We start from the raw sequence: 22,796 nt of genomic DNA on the forward strand, positions 1-22,796 counted from the left end.
GTGAGACTACCCAGGAGAAGCAGGTGTTTGAAGAGGGGAGTGTAGATGATGAGGTCCTTGACCCATCATGGCGTGAGGAACAGGAAGGTGGTGGGAGCAGCTCTGAGGAGGAGATTCCCCGAACGGCCAAAACAGGAGGGAGAGGGAGGAGGCAGACTTGGTTGCCTGTAGCCTCCACTTTGGCACCCGTTAGGAGCATTCCTCTTCCAAAAGTCAAAACGGGCGCTCCCAAGACTTGCAGTGCGTGGTCCTTTTTTGACACAGTTGCAGATGACATTTGCTTTGTCAAATGCAAGCTGTGTCATCAGAAAGTCAAAAGAGGGAAAAGTGTCAGCAACCTCAATACCACAAATATGTGGAAACATGTGCAGACCAAGCACGTGGTGGAGTTACAAAGACACACTGAAGAAGTAGGCCAACCTACAGCACCACCTACCACCTCTTCAGCTCGTGTTGTAGCTAGAGTTGAGCGACTTTTGGTTTTTTAGGGTCGCGTTTCGTTTCGTGAAACCCGACTTTTCCAAAAGTCGGGTCGAGCAAGATCGTCCGATTATAGGGAAAAGTCGGGGTCGTCCCGAAACACGAAACCCAATGTAAGTCAATGGGGAATAAAAGTCGGCAGTGAGAGGAGGACAGGAAACACACCAACAGTGCCCATTTGAATGCCAAAAGCATCAATTCTTCTTACTTAAGCTTGTCAACCTTAATTAACTTCATAATACAAGTTACGCACTGAAAAATGGGGGTTATTTGGCTACAGACTGTGGGGGGGGGAGGGCTGGCTCCAGGTTTTCATGTGCCCTGGGCGAAAGAGCGCCCCTTTAACACATACCACAACTCATCATGCTCCGATACGGCAGAGAAATAGCGGTATAGTACAATGAAAAATACCTCACTTTTTACATCTCATGACGAGGCCCATCTATTTCTCCATACAGAATCATTGGTCCCATATAATGTTTGAAACAGTATATGATGAGCTCCACATAATGCTACAGTATATGTTGGTCCCCATGGATGAAGCTCTACTGTCTTATGGGCCCAAATAATGCTCCAAACATAATGGGCCCCATTTCTAATGCTCTAGTGTATAATGGGCCCTGTAAATGCTGCTCCAGTGTCTGATGTCCACCTTTGGAATGTTCCAGTGTATGGTGGGCCCCATCTATCATTCTCAGATGGTGTTAGGCCCAGTATGGATTGCACGTGATTGCACAAAGGTTAGAAAGGGTACCGTATCCCCAGATAACATGTATGGATAGCGTACACATTCAAAATATATGTCTCAGGAGGCAGGCTCAGACGATGTTAGGCCCAGTATGGATTGCAAGTGATTGCACAAAGGTTAGAAAGGGTACCGTATCCCCAGATAACATGTATGGATAGCGTACACATTCAAAATATATGTCTCAGGAGGCAGGCTCAGACGGTGTTAGGCCCAGTATGGATTGCACGTGATTGCACAAAGGTTAGAAAGGGTACCGTATCCCCAGATAACATGTATGGATAGAGTACACATTCAAAATATATGTCTCAGGAGGCAGGCTCAGACGGTGTTAGGCCCAGTATGGATTGCACGTGATTGCACAAAGGTTAGAAAGGGTACCGTATCCCCGGATAACATGTATGGATAGCGTACACATTCAAAATATATGTCTCAGGAGGCAGGCTCAGACGGTGTTAGGCCCAGTATGGATTGCACGTGATTGCACAAAGGTTAGAAAGGGTACCGTATCCCCGGATAACATGTATGGATAGCGTACACATTCAAAATATATGTCTCAGGAGGCAGGCTCAGACGGTGTTAGGCCCAGTATGGATTGCACGTGATTGCACAAAGGTTAGAAAGGGTACCGTATCCCCAGATAACATGTATGATAGCGTACACATTCAAAATATATGTATCAGGAGGCAGGCTCAGACGGTGTTAGGCCCAGTATGGATTGCACGTGATTGCACAAAGGTTAGAAAAAGTACCGTATCCCCGGATAACATGTATGGATAGCGTACACATTCAAAATATATGTCTCAGGAGGCAGGCTCAGACGGTGTTAGGCCCAGTATGGATTGCACGTGATTGCACAAAGGTTAGAAAGGGTACCGTATCCCCGAATAACATGTATGGATAGCGTACACATTCAAAATATATGTCTCAGGAGGCAGGCTCAGACGGTGTTAGGCCCAGTATGGATTGCACGTGATTGCACAAAGGTTAGAAAGGGTACCGTATCCCCGGATAACATGTATGGATAGCGTACACATTCAAAATATATGTCTCAGGAGGCAGGCTCAGACGGTGTTAGGCCCAGTATGGATTGCACGTGATTGCACAAAGGTTAGAAAGGGTACCGTATCCCCGGATAACATGTATGGATAGCGTACACATTCAAAATATATGTCTCAGGAGGCAGGCTCAGACGGTGTTAGGCCCAGTATGGATTGCACGTGATTGCACAAAGGTTAGAAAGGGTACCGTATCCCCGGATAACATGTATGGATAGCGTACACATTCAAAATATATGTCTATACATCAGGAGGCAGGCTCAGACGGTGTCAGGCACAGTATGGATTTGACGGCCCAGATTACACAGCGGAGGAGCAGGGAGAGGTAAAGATTGCAAATGCTGGGGCCCTGCCCAAGCAAGGGGGGCCCACTCGTGGGCGTCGGTACTGGCACTGGGCCCCTCATAGTACAGCGGTGTGTCTGACGGCGGGTGTGCACCACCACTGTCAGAGACACTTGATTGCACTATGAGGGACCCTGTGCCAGTGCCCGCGCCCAAGAGTCGGCCTACCCACCTGTCCAGGGCAACGGCACTCGCACGGTGTCGTGCGCTAGGTGGTGACCCCGGCCATGGGGGGGGAGGCAGCACAGTTAGGGAGTTTTAGAAAGTGGCATATGTTGATGTTGGACATTCAGCTGATGCAAAAGGCGAAATAGGTGAAGTACCAAAGGACCAAAGCAAGCCATTTTTCTGTCACCCTATGTGTCATCAGGGGAAGGTGGGACAAAATCCTTGGAAACCCATGCGTGGTTCATTTTAATGAAGGTTAGATCATCCACATTTTGGGTTGACAGACGGGTCCTTTTTTCTGTCAGGATTGATCCAGCTGCACTGAAGACTCTTTCCAATAGCACACTTGCAGCTGGGCAAGCGAGCTCCTGTAAGGCATATTGGGCCAATTCAGGCCAGGTGTCCAGTTTAGCGGCCCAATAGTCAAAGGGGAATGACCTGTGTGGGAGAACATCGATATGGGACGAAAAGTAGTTTGTAACCATAGTTGACAACTGCTGTCTCCTGTCACTTTCCATCGATGCAGTATTACCAGTTGTGTGAGCGGTATTTGAAAAATCAGTCCACAACATTGTCATGAAACCCCTGTCTCCAACGCCACTTCTGCTGTGTGCACCACGAACACCTCTGCCAAGCTGCCCCCGGCCCGTGCGGCTCGTGTGAGAACCATCACCGCTGCTGTGTGCTGGGAATGCCTCAAGCAACCGATTTACCAGAGTTGCTTGTTTATTAGCCAATATTAGGTCAAGGTTCTCCTGTGGCATGATGTTTTGTAATTTGCCTTTATAGCGTGGATCCAGGATGCTGGCCAACCAGTAGTCGTCATCGTTCATCATTTTGGCAATGCGGGGGTCCCTTTTTAGGATCCGCAAGGCATAATCTGACATGTGGGCCAATGTTCCCGGTGTCAATGATGCACTGCGAGTGCTGGGTGGAGGAGCACTTTCTGGCAAATCCACATCCCTCCAGTCACGCACAAACCCTGTACCAGACCTTGCCACGCCAACATTTTCACTTGCCCCACGAGATGCATCCTCCTCCCCTAAGTAATCATCCCCATCATCATCCTCCTCCTCCTCTTCTTCCTCCACCTCGTCCAAGAGAGGTCCCTGAGCAGACAATGGCTGAATGTCATCAAGGATTCCCTCCTCCTCTTCCTCCTCATCAACATTGGCTGCAGACGCCTGCTCCTTAAGGTGCGTCAAAGTTTGCATGAGCAGACGCATAAGTGGGATGCTCATGCTTAGGATGGCGTCGTCTGCGCTTACCAGCCATGTGCATTCCTCAAAACACTGAAGGACTTTACAAAGGTCTTTCAGCTTCGACCACTGCACACCTGTCAACTCCATGTCTGCTCTCAAAGTGCCTGGCCGTGTATCCTCCCACAAATGCATTATGGCCTGCCTCTGCTCGCACAGCCGCTCCACCATGTGCATGGTGGAGTTCCACCTTGTTGCAATGTCGATAATGAGGCGGTGGTTGGGAAGGTGGAGCAATCGCTGCAGCTTCTGCATACGAACGGAGTTTACAGGCGACCGGCGGATGTGCGCGCACAGTCTTCGCACCTTCTGGAGCAGGGCTGTTAACTCCGGATAATTTTTGAGGAAGCACTGCACCACCAGGTTCAAGGTGTGAGCCAAGCAAGGTATGTGGCTGAGTTTTGAAAGGGCTATGGCTGCCACAAAATTACGGCCGTTATCACTAACTACCTTGCCTGCCTCAAGATGTACACTGCCCAGCCATGACTCAGTTTGTCGCTTCAAGTACTCGGCCAGCACCTCGGCAGTGTGTCTGTCGCCCAAACACATCATCTGCAACACAGCCTGCTGACGCTTTCCACTAGCTGCTCGATAGGGGGACACATCGTGTGCAACAGTGGCAGCTGCAGATGGAGTGCTCGTACGACTGCGCTCTGTGGACGAGCTTTCGCTTCTGGAGGAGGAGGAGGAGGAGGAGGGTCGAACACCTACAGCCAACTGTTTCCTATACCGTGGGCTAGGCAGCACTGTCCCACCACCTCTGTCCCCTGTGGACCCTGCATCCACCACATTAACCCAGTGCGCAGTGATGGACACGTAACGGCCCTGGCCATGCCGACTGGACCATGCATCAGTTGTGAGGTGCACCTTTCCGCTCACTGACTGCTTGAGTGCATGGACAATGCGGTCTTTCACATGATGGTGGAGGGCTGGGATGGCTTTGCGAGAGAAGAAGTGGCGACTGGGTAGGTCATAGCGTGGTACTGCATAGGCCATGAGTTCGCGGAAAGCTGTGCTTTCCACCAACCGAAAGGGCATCATCTCAAACGAGATTAGTTTGGCAATGTGGGCGTTCAAACCCAGTGTACGCGGATGAGAGACTGAGTACTTTCTTGACCTACTCATAGTGTCTGGGAGGGTGAGCTGGACTTGAGAGCTGCATATGGTGGAAGTAGCGGTGGACAGGGCGGACTGAGAGAGGGTTGATGATGGTGATGGAGTTGGTGTTCTTTCTGATGGCCTAGAATCAGTCTTTCGTTGATATAACAGTGGGATTCCCTGACTGCTGTGGTCTTGCAACGACACCTCAACATTTGCTGCTGTGCTAACCGGTGGGCTTACAGTGGGGGAAACAATGTAGCATTGCTGACTACCTTCGTTGTGATCAGTTGCACATGTGGCACTTGAGGTTTGGTGTTGTGTCCACACTTACAAGTGCATGCTGGTTAAATGTCTAAGCATGCAACTGGTATTCAAATTTTTCAGATTTTTCCCTCGGCTAAAGGTCTTTGCGCACTTCTTACAGATAACCTTGGCCTGATCATGAGGATTTTGTTCAAAAAAGTGCCACACTGCACTCTTCCTACTTTGGCAGACATTTTGCGGCCTAGCACGCTGTGATCTTTTGACCCTCTGGACAAGCTGTCCAGCAACTCTTTTGAAGTTTGGAACCTGTCTTTCGAGTGCTCCGGGCCTGCCAGATAACAGCTGTTGCGATGTCGATGTCTGCTGTGGATGCTCCTCATCTGAGCTATTGGAAGCAGCACCCTCTTCCCCCAATGGATGCCAATCTGGGTCAACAACTGGGTCATCCATCACCTCCTCTTCTATGTCATGTGCACCTTCCTCTGTGTCACCGTGTATGGTGGTATAGTGTGCGGGAAGGGGCACCTGAGTCTCATCAGGGTCAGAATCTGGCTCTGTACACTGCGAGGACAATGTAGTGCTCTGAGTGAATGTACCAGCAGAATCATCCATCAGCGGCTGTGCATCAGTGCACTCCATGTCAGATTCATCTTGGCCTGGGTAATTCACCATTTCACTTGATAATCCAGGCATGGTATGTGAAAACAGCTCCATGGAGTAATCAGTAGTATGGCCTGCGTCATCCTTCAATCTTGGTTGGGGTGAAGGACACAAGGAAAGGTGTGGTTCATGAACATGAGCCTCCAATGACGACTCAGTGCTTTTACTTTTTACAACTGAAGAAGAGGAGGCGATAGAGCTGGAGGCTGAGTCAGCAATGTAAGACAAAACTTTTTCCTGATGCTCTGCCTTTAAAAGCGGTTTGCCAACTCCTAGAAAACTAAGCGTTCGAGGCCTTATGTAGCCAGACGATGACGCAGGGTCAGCACCTCCTGCATTCGGTCCTATTTTGCTCTTGCCACTACCATCAGATCCACCACCAACACCATCATTACCAGCTGCCAACCCCCGCCCAATTCCACGGCCTCTTCCACCAGCCTTCCTCATTTTTGGTAGAAATGTAGACAAAATCCAGTAAACTATATAGTAATGTAAAACAAGGTACAAGGTGTCTATAGGACAGGGGAGATTTTGAATTTCTGCAGACACTTGTGGACACTGGACACTTTTGGATTGTGTGAGGCCCACTGATATCTGAGCGCTATGTGACAGGCTCGATGGCACAGCTGTGACCAAAGTGACTAGAGGATAAGGGAGATTTTGAATCTCTGCACACACTTTTGGACACTGGATGGACACTTTTGGATTGTGTGAGGCCCACTGATATCTGAGCGCTATGTGACAGGCTCGATGGCACAGCTGTGACAAAAGTGACTAGAGGATAAGGGAGATATTGAATCTCTGCACACACTTTTGGACACTGGATGGACACCTTTGGATTGTGTGAGGCCCACTGATATCTGAGCGCTATGTGACAGGCTCGATGGCACAGCTGTGACCAAAGTGACTAGAGGATAAGGGAGATTTTGAATCTCTGCACACACTTTTGGACACTGGACACTTTTGGATTGTGTGAGGCCCACTGATATCTGAGCGCTATGTGACAGGCTCGATGGCACAGCTGTGACCAAAGTGACTAGAGGATAAGGGAGATTTTGAATCTCTGCACACACTTTTGGACACTGGACGGACACTTTTGGATTGTGTGAGGCCCACTGATATCTGAGCGCTATGTGACAGGCTCGATGGCATAGCTGTGACCAAAGTGACTAGAGGATAAGGGAGATTTTGAATCTCTGCACACACTTTTGGACACTGGACACTTTTGGATTGTGTGAGGCCCAATGAATATCTGAGCACTATGTGACAGTCTCGATGGCACAGCTGTGACAAAAGTGACTAGAGGATAAGGGAGATTGGATTGCTTTTAAAAAAGCAGTTTGCGGAGCAGTGGGTAAACAGCAATGCAGGAATGTCAGGAAGCCTTAGAAGGCAGCCCAACAACCAACACCACTGATACACCACTATATAGCCTCCCCTTGCACTGCACACACAGAGACTGGTGTGTTGTGCAGGCCAAATCGCTAGCAGCAGAAGCAGTTTTTTGGTATTCTTCCCTGCCTAACGCTCTCCCTACAGAATCAGCAGCAACCTCTCCCTATACTAAGATCGGCAGAAGTAAGATGGCGGTCGGCGTGCACGCCCTTTTATACCCCCTGTGACGCCCACCAAAGCAAGCCAATCACTTGCATGCCCTTCTGAAAGATGGTGGTGACCCGTGCCTATGTCATCACGTTGCCCACAGTGTCCGTGTATCCTGATTGGCTGAAAAAGAGCGCAAAACAAACTTTTGAAACGCGACTTTGGTGCGTAAGTCGCCGACCTCGTGGCCGACCTCATCCTAGGGTCGGGTTTCGTTTCATGAAACCCGACTTTGCCAAAAGTCGGCGACTTTTGAATTTTTTCGACCCGTTTCGCTCAACTCTAGTTGTAGCCTCTTCCTCCAGCTCACACACAGCTGGTTCGGCTTCCTCACAGGATCGCCATGGAAGAACCTCTGGCACTGTTGTCCAGAGACCCAGTGACATTCCACCCACAGCACCACGTTCTCGTTCATCCTCACACTCTCAGGCCACTCTACAGCCTTTGGTAGCACAGGCATGGGAGAAAAGGTGGCCATACTCGGCAAACCATCCCCGGGCACAGGCTCTGAATGCTCGCATTGCAAAGTTACTGGCCCTTGAAATGCTCTAATTCAGGCTGGTGGAGACTGACACCTTCCAGAACTTCATGGCATTGGCAGTCCCACAATACACCGTGCCCAGCCGCTTTTATTTCAGCAGGCAAGCCGTCCCTGCCCTGCAAAAGCATGTGGAGGCAAAAATTAAACATGCGCTACTAAACGCCGTCAGTAGCAAGGTCCACCTGACCACCGATGCGTGGACCAGTACCCATGGACAGTGACGATACCTTTCCCTCACTGCCCATTGGGTAAATGTTGTGGAGCCAGGTACAGATCTTGAGAGTGGTGCTGTACGTGTTCTGCCAACTCCAAGGATTGCAGGAATCCAGTCTGTACACATTGACTCCTCCTCATATTCCAGTTCCTCAGAATCAGTGCTGCAGGAGCCTGTTACAACCGATATGAGCACAGCCGTGGCCAAATGTCAACAGGCCGTACTGAAATTAATTTCTTTGGGGAATCGAAGCCACACAGCGCAGGATGTCTGGAATGCCATCAAGCAGGAGAGCGACATGTGGTTTGTGCCAGCGAATCTCCAGCCAGGCTTGGTAGTGTGTGACAATGGCCGAAATCTGGTGGCAGTTCTGGGCCTAGGCAAACTGACTCACATCCCATGTCTGGCACATGTGCTCAACTTGGTCGTGCAGAGCTTTCTGAGGGACTATCCGGATCTTGATGCACTGCTGCACAAGGTCCGCATAGAGTGCGCTCACTTGCGGTGTTCCAGCACGGCAAGATCGCGCATTGCAGCTCTGCAGCGCCGATTCCGCCTTCCGGAACATCGAATCATATGTGCCTACCCACCAGGTGGAATTCAACGTTACATATGTTGGAGCGGTTGTGTGAGCAGCAGGCAGCAGTAATGGAGTACCAGCTGCATCAGGCGCAAACAAGTCGCACTGTGCGCCGGTCACGCTTCAGCACCACTGAGTGGGCCTCTATGAAGGACATCTGCCACGTTTTGCGTGCCTTCGATGATTCCACACGGATGGCGAATGCAGATGATGCACTAGTCAGCATGACTGTCCCCCTTATCTGCCTGCTTCAAAAAACACTGCAAGCACTAAGGAAGGAGGTTTTGGAAGAGGTGGAGGAAGAGGAGTCACAAATGCCATCTGCTTTTGGACAGTCTGCCCTACGTGGTTCCTCACAAAGGCCTAGGCAGGGAACACTTTGTGAGGATGATGAGGAGGAGTCAATGGAGGAGGAAGACATCTCTCCAGAGGAGGGAGGTACACAATGCTCTAGTCAGTATGTACAGCGAGGGTGGGGTGATGCAGAGGAGGCAGAGATGACGCCTCAAGCAGGGGACAGTGTTTCTTGGGCAGTTGGGAGTCTGCAGCACATGGTTGATTTCATGCTGCAGTGCCTGAGAAATGACCGCCGCATCGTCCACTTTCTCAACACGGCTGATTATTGGGTGTACACCCTCCTAGATCCTCGCTACCGGGACAACTTAGAAAGCCTCATAGCACCGTTGAACCGGGAGCATAAAATGCGGGACTACCAAGAGACACTGGTGCAGTCCATCATGTTCTCCATTCCACCCGAAAGCAGTACTGCTAGTGCTTTACAAAGCAGCTCTGTGCGTCGAGGCAGTGGAGGAAACTCTGCACAAAGAGGGAGCAGAGGCAGCACCTCAGCACAAGGCAAGACCAGTATGGCCCAAATGTGGCAAAGTTTTGTGTGCCCGCCACAAATGTCTACACCATCACAGACGGCTCCAGTCAGCAGGAGGCAACGTTTCCGTCAGATGGTGACAGACTACATGTCTTGCCCTGTCAGAGTACTCCCAGACGGCTCTTCCCCCTTCAAGTTTTGGGTCTCTAAGCTGGATACATGGCCAGAGCTTAGCCAGTATGCATTGGAGGTGCTGGCTTGCCCTGCTGCCAGTGTATTATCGGAGCGCGTCTTTAGTGCCGCAGGTGGTGTACTAACAGACAGTCGCACGCGACTATCCTCCGATAACGTTGACCGGCTTACTTTTCTGAAAATGAACAAGGCCTGGATCTCGCCAGAATTTGCCAGTCCTCTTCCAGAATAAATAATTGGTTGGCAACAGTATCCAGGTCTCCTGTTGTGTTCATGTTTCTACCACCTGAACTGTAATCCCTGGGCTTCAACACAGCCAGTTGTTGCTCAGAAGTGCCGTCTGCACAGAGACAGACACTAGCTCCTGTGTAAGTGGGGTTCAGTAACGCCAGCTGCTCCCCTGCTGTGTGGACGGCAATGTCTACTGCTGCCTCCACATTCACACTACTACTGATTTCAAACTTGCTCCAACTAGGTCTCTGTCTCTAGTATTTCCCATGCAAAACACAAGCTGCGGAGACACCATCACATGTTTCTCAACGCAAGCAATGACTAGCCAGATCTTTCCCCAGGAAGGAACAACCACGGGAAGGGCAGTCTCCAATGAAGGAAACCACCTATGCCAAAACATGGTATCCATCCAAAGACAGCTGTTTCGGGGTATTGCCCCTCATCAGTGTGGAGTAGGAAACTGGCTAGTAGGAGCAATGCCAGTTTCCTACTCCACACTGATGAGGGGCAATACCCCGAAACAGCTATCTGTGGATGGATACCATGTTTTGGCATAGGTGGTTTCCTTCATTGGAGACTGCCCTTCCCATGGTTGTTCCTTCCCAGGGAAAGACCTGGCTAGTCATTGCTTGCGTTGACAAACATGTGATGGTGTCTCTGCGGCTTGTGTTTTGCATGTTTTTGCATATTTCCCATAAGGGATGGGGGCATTGCTCTAGAATCACTGTGTTGAGAAACATGTGATAGTGTCTCCGCAGTGTTGGATGTTGATCTCCATGAGTTCATTCATCCTCATTTTTCACAGTCTTTTACTAGGCATTGCTCCTGCTAGCCAGTTTCCTACTCCACACTGATGAGGGGCAATACCCCGAAACAGCTGTCTGTGGATGGATACCATGTTTTGGCATAGGTGGTTTCCTTCATTGGAGACTGCCCTTCCCGTGGTTGTTCCTTCCCGGGGAAAGACCTGGCTAGTCATTTCTTGCGTTTAGAAACATGTGATGGTGTCTCCGCGGTTTGTGTTTTGCATGTTTTTGCATATTTCCCATAAGGGATGGGGGCATTGCTCTAGAATCACTGTGTTGAGAAACATGTGATGGTGTCTCCGCAGTGTTGGATGTTGATCTCCATGAGTTCATTCATGCTCATTTTTCTCTAGTATTTCCCCTGGCCTCCAACACCACCAGTTGCTGCTCAAAAGTGGTGTCTGCACCACTGGGAATGTGGACAGAGCAGGAGACATTGCCGGACACGCATCAGGGGATCAGCTGACGTTACTGAACCCCACTAACACAGGAACTAGTGTTGATTGTGCAGACGCCACTTCTGAGCAGTAACTGGTGGTGTTGGAGGCCTGGGGAAATACTAGAGACAGAGTGGAGCCAGAGGCCTAATTGGAGCACGTTTAAAATCAGTAGTAGTCTACAACACATATTAAACTTGATGAATTTAGGCCTCAGCCTGCTCCATGATTGATCCTGGGCTCCAACATCGCCAGTTGTTGCTCAGAAGTGCCGTGTACCAGGAAAAACACATGTTCCAGTGTTAGTGGGGTGCAGTAACGCCTGCTGCTCCCCTGCTGTTTGTACGGCAAAGTCTCCTGCTCCCTCCACATTCAGACTGTGTTGACCTAAGGGAGGGGAGGAACCCCTTGGCGCATTTCCTCAGCCCCACTTAACCACTACAAATCAGACACGGAGACCAAATGATGGGTGAAGGTTGGTCACAGCTTTATTTAAAAATTTTTCTTAACAACCATTTGAAAACAGGCACTTCGCTTTCTTAAACACGCGCTAGCCGCCAAGTGCCCTGCTGCATAGTCGCAGGCAAGTCAGCCAGCAAGCCGTAGCTTAGTGCCATAACTTCTCCACCGCTGTGACTTGAAATAACTACAATAAAAACAAGACAACATAACATCAGTAATTTATAACAAAAGAGGAGGGAGGGTGGGAAAAAGCACCTACAGGACCGCAGTAAGAACGGGGAAGAGGGAGGGCTGCCTAAAACCAGGGACTTTATATACAGAGGAAGGGGTTGTGCTATCCCCTTCCTCATCCCATTGGCCCCCATACATAAACCCCACCCCACTAACACGTGGGCAGGGCAGCTAAAATGCCTAAACCAAACAGGGGTAAGGGGAGGGTAGGAAAGGCACACCCAGTCAGTGGTACTTTCCTTAATCAGATCAGTGCCCACCAAAATAGATCATATTTTCAACTTGCTCCAAGTAGGCCTCAGCCTGCTCCATGATTGATCCTGGGCTCCAACATTGCCAGTTGTTGCTCGGAAGTGCCGTCCGCACAGAGAAAAACACTAGCTCCTGTGTTAGTGTGGTTCAGTAATGCTAGCTGCTCCCCTGCTGTGTGGATGGCAATATCTCCTGCTGCCTCCACATTCAAAATAGATCATATTTTCAACTTGCTCCAAGTAGGCCTCAGCCTGCTCCATGATTGATCCTGGGCTCCAACATCACCAGTTGTTGCTCGGAAGTGCCGTCCGCACAGAGAAAAACACAAGCTCCTGTGTTAGTGGGCTTCAGTAAAGGCCCTTTTACATTTAGCGATGCACCAGCGATCCAACCAGCGATCCGACCCGGTCAGGATCGCTGGTGCATCGCTAAATGATCGCTAGTGAGATTTCATACAGAAAGATCTCACAGCGATGCAGCAGCGACGCAGCGCACGATACTTACCATTCACACACAGCGATCCTGCGTCCTCCCGCCCGCCTCCACGCGTCGCTGGACGTCACAGCAGGAAGTCTCAGCAGGAAGCGCCCGACGAGAAATGGAGCCGGACATTCTCGCGCGATCAGCGATAAACAGCGGGGGGGCCGGTCGTTGGTAAGTATCACACATAGCGATATCGCTAGCAATATCGCTATAACGTCACAAAACCAGTGACGTTTTAGCGATATTGCTAGCGATATTGCTTAGTGTAAAACCCCCTTAATGCTAGCTGCTCCCCTGCTGTGTGGACGGCAATATCTCCTGCTGCCTCCACATTCAAAATAGATCATATTTTCAACTTGCTCCAAGTAGGCCTTAGCCTGCTCCATGATTGATCCTGGGCTCCAACATCGCCAGTTGTTGCTCGGAAGTGCCGTCCGCACATAGAAAAACACTAGCTCCTGTGTTAGTGGGGTTCAGTAACGCCAGCTGCTCCCCTGCTGTGTGGACGGCAATATCTCCTGCTGCCTCCACATTCAAAATAGATCATATTTTCAACTTGCTCCAAGTAGGCCTCAGCCTGCTCCTTGATTGATCCTGGGCTCCAACATCGCCAGTTGTTGCTCAGAAGTGTCGTCCACACAGAGAAAAACACTAGCTCCTGTGATAGTGGGGTTCAGTAATGCCAGCTGCTCCCCTGCTGTGTGGACGGCAATATCTCCTGCTGCCTCCACATTCAAAATAGATCATATTTTCAACTTGCTCCAAGTAGGCCTCAGCCTGCTCCATGTTTGATCCTGGGCTCCATCATCGCCAGTTGTTGCTCGGAAGTGCCGTCCACACAGAGAAAAACACTAGCTCCTGTGCTAGTGGGGTTCAGTAACGCCAGCTGCTCCCCTGCTGTGTGGACGGCAATGTGTAATGCTGCCTCCACATTCAAAAAACATCATATTTTCAACTTGCTCCAAGTAGGCCTCAGCCTGCTCCATGTTTGATCCTGGGCTCCATCATCGCCAGTTGTTGCTCGGAAGTGCCGTCCACACAGAGAAAAACACTAGCTCCTGTGCTAGTGGGGTTCAGTAACGCCAGCTGCTCCCCTGCTGTGTGGACGGCAATGTCTAATGCTGCCTCCACATTCACACTACTACTGATTTCAAACTTGCTCCAACTAGGCCTCTGGCTCCACTCTGTCTCTAGTATTTTCCCAGGGCTCCAACACCACCAGTTGCTGCTCAGAAGTGGCGTCTGCACAATCAACACTTGTTCCTTGTTCTCACTATTAGTGAGAATGTGGACAGAGCAGGAGACATTGCCGGACACACATCAGGGGATCAGCTGACGTTACTGAACCCCACTAACACAGGAACAAGTGTTGATTGTGCAGACGCCACTTCTGAGCAGCAACTGGTGGTTTTATTTGCTCCAGCACCGTCAGCTGGTCCACGGTTGTGCCATTAGCTCTTGTTCCTTCTTCTGCCCCTCCGGGTTCCAGCACCATCAGCTGCTACTCGCTAGTTCCATTTGCTCTTGTTCCTTCTGCTACCCATCCGGGTTCCAGCACCGTCAGCTGGTTCTCGACAGTGCCTTTGGCTTAGGTGCCTCCTTCTCGGTATCCGAGTTCCAGCAATGTCTGCTGGTCCTTGGTAGTGCTTTCTAGCACAGGTACCTCCTGCTTAGTAACCAGGTTCCAGCACTGTCAGCTGGTCCTCGGTAGTGCCATTGGCTCTTGCAGCTTCTGCTACCCATCCGGGGTCCAGCACCGTCAGCTGGTTCTCGGCAGTGCCTTTGGCTTAGGTGCCTCCTTCTCGGTATCCGAGTTCCAGCAATGTCTGCTGTCCTTTGTAGTGCTTTCTAGCACAGGTACCTCCTGCTTAGTAACCGTGTTCCAGCACCGTTAGCTGGTCCACGGTTGTGCCATTGGCTCTAGTTCCTTCTGCTGCCCCTCCGGGTTCCAGCACCGTCAGCTTGTCCTCGCTAGTTCCATTTTCTCTTGTTCCTTCTGCTACCCATCCGGGTTCCAGTTCCGTCAGCTGGTTCTCGGCAGTTCCTCAGCCTTCTTGTACCTTCTGCTACTTTTCCAAGTTCAAGCTTGTGGAAATGGTTTTTGGTTCTCACTCTGGATCTCCCTGACGACGACCCTGAAGACGACGACCCCGAAGACCACACCGAAGAAGACCAAAAAGATGACCCTGAAGAAGTTGACCAAGAGGACAAAGAACATGAAGACAACCACCAAGATACAGAACAACAAGAGACAGAAGACCAAGAAGCAGAAGAACAAAAAGCAGAAGAACATTACGCATAAGACTAAAAATCAGAGCAAAATATATTATCTAAATTATAAGCTGAAGAAGACTAAGCAGTGTATGGGGGTGAGTCCGTTGCTCCTCGTGGTGCCCCTGGAAAATGCCTGCTGCTGCAGGCCAAACTGAATGCGGACAAATCCTGTTGTAAATCTTTTGTGACAGGCTGAACGGAAGGTGTAATCTTCAAACTTTTATAGATAACAACTACAGGAATGCCTGTCACAAATAAGAATATGATGAAGAAGAAGAATAGGAAGAAGATGAAGTAGAATATGAAGAAGAATAATCATTGAATAAGAAGAATATGAAGAATGTAAAAAAAAGAATAATAGGAAGAAGGTGAAGAAGAAGAAGAAGATGAATAAGGTGAAGAAGAAGTTGATGAAAAAGATGCTGCTGCTGAGGATGATGAAGGAGAAAGTGTGGGAAAAGTAAAAAAGAAGGTGAAGAGCATGGAAGTAGTGAAACATACATATCTGACAAAAAATAAAAAAGGTTAACATAGTCAATATCTTTGTAACTCCGAACGTCTTAAAAAAAAAAATTATTCCTGCTATTCCATTTGATTGGGCTAAACCTCTATGCCTTTAATGTCTCCTCCACCTCCCCAATACATTCTACATTATTCTTAGTTGTTTTTCTTCATGTAGAATTAACCTGCAAGGAAAGAAAGGGTTTTTTTTTAATTCCGATATTTCTGTCCCATTGACTTGAATGGGGCTTCCGGTATCGGAATCGGCGATACCCGATACTTTTTTGGTATCGGTCCGATCCAATCCGATCCGATATTTCACGATATCGGATGGTATCGCTCAACACTAGAGCAGTTACAAGCAAATTCAATTTTCGAAAGATCCGCTCATCTCTATTCTCTTTATTAATGAATTATTGACTTTTTAAATGAAATCTACCAATTTGAAGCAGCTTGGTGAGTACTAATATGATACAGTATTATATCTTACCGGAGACCCGGTCCATCCAAGAAGTGCAAAGGCGTATTGTTCCTGTGGAGTTATTACTAGGTCTACCCGTACAGCCTTCCACTCCTTAAGATAAGAATCTTCAAGCTTTGTCCATCCATCCTCTCTTGTTTTTTCAGCCATAACTTCTTTTTTCAAAAGTTTCAGTATTAAAAAGCTCTTCTGATAATGATCGAGGTTATCCACACACCTGCTGGGACGTTTCGTGTCATCAAATGTTGATTCAATTATATCATGATAAAGAAGGCGACCCTTCAAAAGCAAATGATTTGCAGAATTATTATTACGGCAGGACAGAAAAGGTAGAACAAAAAGTGAGATTGCACCTTATTTTGATCTGTTTTTGTACAAAGTCTACTATTTTTAAGACTTGTGACCTAACAACTCAATATCTGTGACTGTGATCAGAACTGTCACGTTGCACTGTCCTAACTCCTCCATTTTTCGTTTTTTTTTCAGTCTGCTGCCTGACCTGACCATCACTAGTCTATTATTTGTGACTTGCCTTGATCTGTGCTCAATCAGACAGCAAATCCTGTTTATCACATTGGTATTACATCCTAGTGTCAATTTCCCAAAAAAATAACCTCACAATTTCTTTTGCCACACTCCCTGGTTTTGCCCAAAGCCAAACCCGTTAGTGCCCCTGTAGATTCACATCACCAGAAGGCCATTGTAACAGCAAAAGAAAGTTAAAGTTCTGAATATAGCTTTTTGTCTGAATAAATCTTCTGTAATACAATAGCGTCAAGTCATTACTAGGGATGAGCAAGTAGTGAAATACTCGGACTCGCTGTACTCGTTATGAGTAGCTCCTAATACTCGGGTACTCGTAACGAGTAGCGAGCCCAATGTATGTCTATGGGAAATGCGAGTAAGGGGCGGAGACTAGGTGTGCGGGCGGAGAATGTGTGCAGGGTTCTGTGGGGCTGTGTGTGTGCAGGATCTGCCGGGCTGATCGGGGGTCTGTGCGGCACAGACCCCCGATCAGTCCAGCAGAGCCCGCACAGACTCCCAATCAGCCCAGCAGAGCCTGCACAGACCCCCGCACACAAATGAAGCTGCGCGGCCAACCAATCACAGTAATGCCACAACAAAGAAGACGGTGGCTTTACTGTGATTGGCTGACCCATGCCGGGCAGGAGATCCGAATATTGCGAGGCGAGTAGTGAAATTTACTCGCTAGGATTCAAGTACCACAAGTACCGAATAACTCGCCGAGTACCAAATCCTCGCTCATCCCTAGTCATTACAAAACGAATGTGTATTTTGAGGGAAAGAAAGGAAGTAAAAAAGAAGACAAAGAAAAATGAGGGAAACTTTGAGAATAGCATTTTTGCATATTGTGCGAGAGAAAGAAAGAACAGAAAGAAAAGGGATCCTGCAAGGGTCTTATCAAATCAATGCATCCTATAGATGAATAACACACTTTTTTCATTTGAAGAACCAGTGTTCTACCTTTTTTCAAGATGGATAAATAGTGAGCTATATTATTATTATTATATATATTATATATACTACATTAGTAGAAATATTAGAGAATTGGGATCCAGCAAAAACATGAAAGTTCACCAGAATTATAAAATCTTCTTCTTTATTTATCCATTAATTCATATAAAAAATGTATGAGGAACTCAAAACAATTGATAACATTCCAGCAAAGGGACTACATGTTTCAGCACTATGTGCCTTCTTCAGCACATAGTGCTGAAACATGTAGTCCCTTTGCTGGAATGTTATCAATTGTTTGGAGTTCCTCATACATTTTTTATATGAATTAATGGATAAATAAAGAAGAAGATTTTATAATTCTGGTGAACTTTCATGTTTTTGCTGGATCCCAATTCTCTCATATTTCTATTTGTTGGGGCACACTCCCTGCCTGGATCCGTGCAGAATATAAGGTGAACACCGACGAGGAACTCCTTTATGGTGAGCTGGCTATATGTTCTTTAGAAAATTAGGAAGGGGAAAGGGAAATTTGTGCTCACCAAAATAGTCCTATAAGCCGGTCGTGCCTAGAGATCAAATGGCTGACCACCATGTGTTGCAAACATGAAGAGAGAAGGAAGATCCGGCACTGGAGACTTGATAAAATCCACGATAAGTTTTATTCACATAATTTCATGATAAAACCATAAAGGGGAAAACAGACCCCCACGCCTGACGCGTTTCGAACCTTAACCAGGTTCTTCCTCAGAGACATGAAACAAAACAGTTCACAAAATGATTATAAACATTCCTAATCAGCAGAGGGACTCCACACATGTGTATAATCAAAGAGGCAGACAACTAAGCCCTCAAATCACTGGTGGAGTCACTCCCTTGCAAGAAGAAAGAAAAAAAAAAAAAAAAAGGAAAAGACCTAAACAGCAATGGACAAGACATAGAATATACAAAAACATGTGCAATACACACGTATAAATGCATAAATACATAACAACTTTCAAATGACATAAAAACAAAAAAACAAAAAAAAATATCAAAAAAAAAATCTCAGCACTCAATAGAAATACATAAGATCATTTCTATAATTTAAACCTTGCGGATATCGTGCATCAAGTGCAAGTATCCAGAAGGCTTCCCGACAGTGTAGTAAATGTTCCCAGTCACCCCCTCTGGGGGGTTTCAATACCCGTTCTATTCCCTTAACTTTAAGACTGCATAAATTACCCTTGTGTATTTCAAGGAAATGTTTGGACAAGCCAGACACATTCCTACGACTGGACATAGACTCTGGATTAGAAGCGGTGATGTGCTCACTTAGTCTCCTCTTCAGGCTGCGTGTGGTACAGCCAATGTAATATAAACTGCACAATGTGCACTCTGCCCTATACACTAAGTGTGTGGTGTTACAATTCATGTAGGTTTTAATTTTGTAGGTTTGTTGTGTACTAAAATTAACAAATCTATCTGTAATATCCATATAGCGGCACAAACCACACAATTTTTCACCACACTTATAATTACCCAAGTAATTTAACCACGTAGGTTTATTGCAATCAGACAAATACAATGAGGGGGACAAAAAATGACTCAAATTTTTAGCTCTCTTTGGAACACACCTATGTCCACCAGCCAATATCTGCGATAAGACTGGATCTTGATGCAGTAAGGGAAGATGTTTATTTATGATTTTAATAACACCCTTGTAATCTGAACTGAAAGCGGTAGAAAAAGTGGGAATATTTTTATTTTGATTAGTATGTACCATGTCATTCTGCAATAAACTACTCCTGGTTTTGTTATCCACTTTCTTAATAGCCCTATTTAACATCCAGTTCTTATAACCCCTTTTTGATAACCTGGTGCAAATTTTACGACGCTCGGATTCATAAAGAGCGTCATTAGAGCATGATCTTTTGGCACGGATTAATTCACCCAACGGTAAATTTCGTATCACATGTGGCGGGTGACAACTATCCGCATGCAATATGGCATTACCACTGGTATCTTTTCTATATAGGGAAGTATATATATTCCCCGTTTTGACATCTCCCATAATTTTAACATCTAGATATGTGGCACAGATGCCATGTATTTCAAAGAATTAGTCCCAATATACTTAAAAAACTCAAGCATGCCAGGAGAGGGAGATACATCACAACGATCAAACCACAATAGGATCACGTCATCAATGTATCTCCCCCACCACAATACATTGTCTAAATAGGGATTATCCATAGTATATATATATTTGTTCTCCCAAAAGGACATATATAAGTTGGCCAGAGTAGGAGAAAATTTTGACCCCATCGGGCAGCCACACACCTGAAGATAGTACTTAGTGTCAAATTTGAAAAAATTGGTGTTCAAAAGATGTTGTAACGCCATAATGATAAATTTTTTAAGATCAGAACTGAAATTACTTTCTTCAGTCAAAATGGTGGAAAATGCATTTATACGTGTGTATTGCACATGTTTTTGTATATTCTATGTCTTGTCCATTGCTGTTTAGGTCTTTTCCTTTTTTTTTTTTTTTTTTTTTTTCTTTCTTCTTGCAAGGGAGTGACTCCACCAGTGATTTGAGGGCTTAGTTGTCTGCCTCTTTGATTATACACATGTGTAGAGTCCCTCTGCTGATTAGGAATGTTTATAATCATTTTGTGAACTGTTTTGTTTCATGTCTCTGAGGAAGAACCTGGTTAAGGTTCGAAACGCGTCAGGCGTGGGGGTCTGTTTTCCCCTTTATGGTTTTATCATGAAATTATGTGAATAAAACTTATCGTGGATTTTATCAAGTCTCCAGTGCCGGATCTTCCTTCTCTCTTCTTTGATTATACACATGTGTGGAGTCCCTCTGCTGATTAGGAATGTTTATAATCATTTTGTGAACTGTTTTGCTTCATGTCTCTGAGGAAGAACCTGGTTAAGGTTCGAAACGCGTCAGGCGTGGGGGTCTGTTTTCCCCTTTATGGTTTTATCATGAAATTATGTGAATAAAACTTATCGTGGATTTTATCAAGTCTCCAGTGCCGGATCTTCCTTCTTTTTTCATGTTTGCAACACATGGTGGTCAGCCATTTGATCTCTAGGCACGACCGGCTTATAGGACTATTTTGGTGAGCACAAATTTCCCTTTCCCCTTCCTAATGTTCTAAATATACTGACTAACTGTGCTCCCATTAAGCCGCACATTTGTTAACATGCAAGCCGAGACTAAAAATATTACAGCAACTTGCTTGTTAAGAAGAAAAAAAGCTGATGAATTATTTGGCATTTCCTCTGATAATGAGGATAAGATTAGTATGGACATGCATTCACTTTTCTCTGAGTTGGAGAGAAAGATGACTTCTCACCTTAAAACCTGGTGGGATTCAGTGACTCTTGAGAAATACGTCAGTCATAAGATGATACCGCGAGGTTTGAGATTAAAGAAGGTACCGACTGTGATTTATAATGATACCTTTCTACAGAAGTGGAATGATATTTTGAGTGAATGCTCTTTGAAACTAATGTCTCTTATTGTGGAGGAAGAATCTGTCAAATTGACCAACATTGAAGCTTCCATCAAAGATTTGGAGTCTAAGTTGGATGTATTTTCTGATCATATGACATTTTCTAAGAGCTATGAACGATTACATGCTAATATTGATAATTTGGAAAGCGGCATTACCAAGTCCAAGAAAAATAAGTTCCTGCGTGATCGCAGGGACTATGACTCTAATATGGTTTATGCTTGGAAACAATTCACTCCGTATAAGCCTAGATCTATTCTCAAGAGGAATCAATCATTCCGTAGTAACAACGTCAGTTTTTCCTCATGTGAACAGTCATTTAATTCACCTACTACTTCTGAGGGTTCAATGGACTCTAACCGGGTGTTACCTTTAACATCACACCCAAAAAACGATCAAAGAAAACAAGGCGAGGTGGACGCCGACGTAAGAAGAAAGCATCAATATGGTCTGCGGAATGTGAATCATTGGAGGAAATAAACGGTAACATTGCTGCGTCTGATGAGTTTACAGTTATAAACATTTCAGCTACCATACTGAGTGAAGCTCAGCTGAGCGTTTTGAAGAGAGGACTTTCCTTTGTTCCTACATGTAGAGGGGATTTGTTTCAAACATTATGTGATGTCAATCGATTCGTGCGATTATTAACAGTTAAGAGACATTTCTTTACTCCTGAGTCTGGTATTGGTAATCAATTTTCTGATATATCATCCTTGAGTTCAAACAATGTTGATTTGTTGCCACTTGCTGCTCCTGTTAGAGATCAAATTATGTTTGACATGTTGTCTAGTTTGGAGAATACAAATCAACATACAGCAGTACAATGTGACACAAATGTACAGATATCTAACCCCACTTTTTACCCCCTTATATCTAGAGTGCCCATTATGGACACTTTCCAGAGGGCAATAGAACGTGATGTTAAATCTCTGTTGGATTCAGATGTGCAGTCTTGTATGAATTTATCTGTAATTGAGCAGCATGCGCTTCATTTACTAAGTAAGAACCAACATATAGTAGTCCGCCAATCAGACAAAGGGGGGTCAGTGGTGATTCTAGACTCACTACTATATCGCAATGAAATTTTATCCATGTTATCTGATATTAATACATATCATCCTCTCAACAATGATCCTACAAGCTGTATTCAGCAGGGTTTATCTGTGATTTTGCAGGAGGGTCTTGCTTTGGGAATATTGGACAAGCGCATGGCTGATTTTTTATATGTGGATAAACCAGTGTGTCCTGTATTTCACGCCTTACCCAAAATTCATAAAGGCGTGTTTCCTCCACCTTTCAGGCCCATAGTGGCCGGTATTGGAGGGGTTAATGAAAAACTCTCCGAGTGGATAGATAGAAAATTACAACCTTTGGTTTTGAAAACACCAGGTCACATTAGAGACACCAAACAGCTTCTGCAGGCACTTCAGGAGGTTGCATGGGGGCCTCACCACACATGGATAACATGTGATGTTGTTGCTCTATATTCATGTATACCTCATGATTTGGCATTATCTGCTGTTTCCACCATTTTGACTGAAGAAAGTAATTTCAGTTCTGATCTTAAAAAATTTATCATTATGGCGTTACAACATCTTTTGAACACCAATTTTTTCAAA

The 22,796-nt window shown here is 46.4% G+C and overlaps 1 protein-coding gene across 1 annotated transcript in view; it reads right to left on the minus strand.

The window, feature by feature from the left end:
- Nucleotides 1–22,796, minus strand: part of DNTT (DNA nucleotidylexotransferase) — a 777,494-nt gene that overhangs the window by 190,063 nt on the left and 564,635 nt on the right. Inside the window, exon 9 of the mRNA XM_073546529.1 lies at nucleotides 16,202–16,471. Within this exon, the coding sequence (XP_073402630.1) occupies nucleotides 16,202–16,471 (270 nt within the window). The remainder of the gene's footprint in view (nucleotides 1–16,201; nucleotides 16,472–22,796) is intronic.

This window comes from Dendrobates tinctorius, unplaced genomic scaffold, assembly GCF_039654945.1.
Source record: "Dendrobates tinctorius isolate UK_male_01 unplaced genomic scaffold, ASM3965494v1 ptg000147l, whole genome shotgun sequence".
Lineage (NCBI taxonomy): Eukaryota > Metazoa > Chordata > Amphibia > Anura > Dendrobatidae > Dendrobates > Dendrobates tinctorius.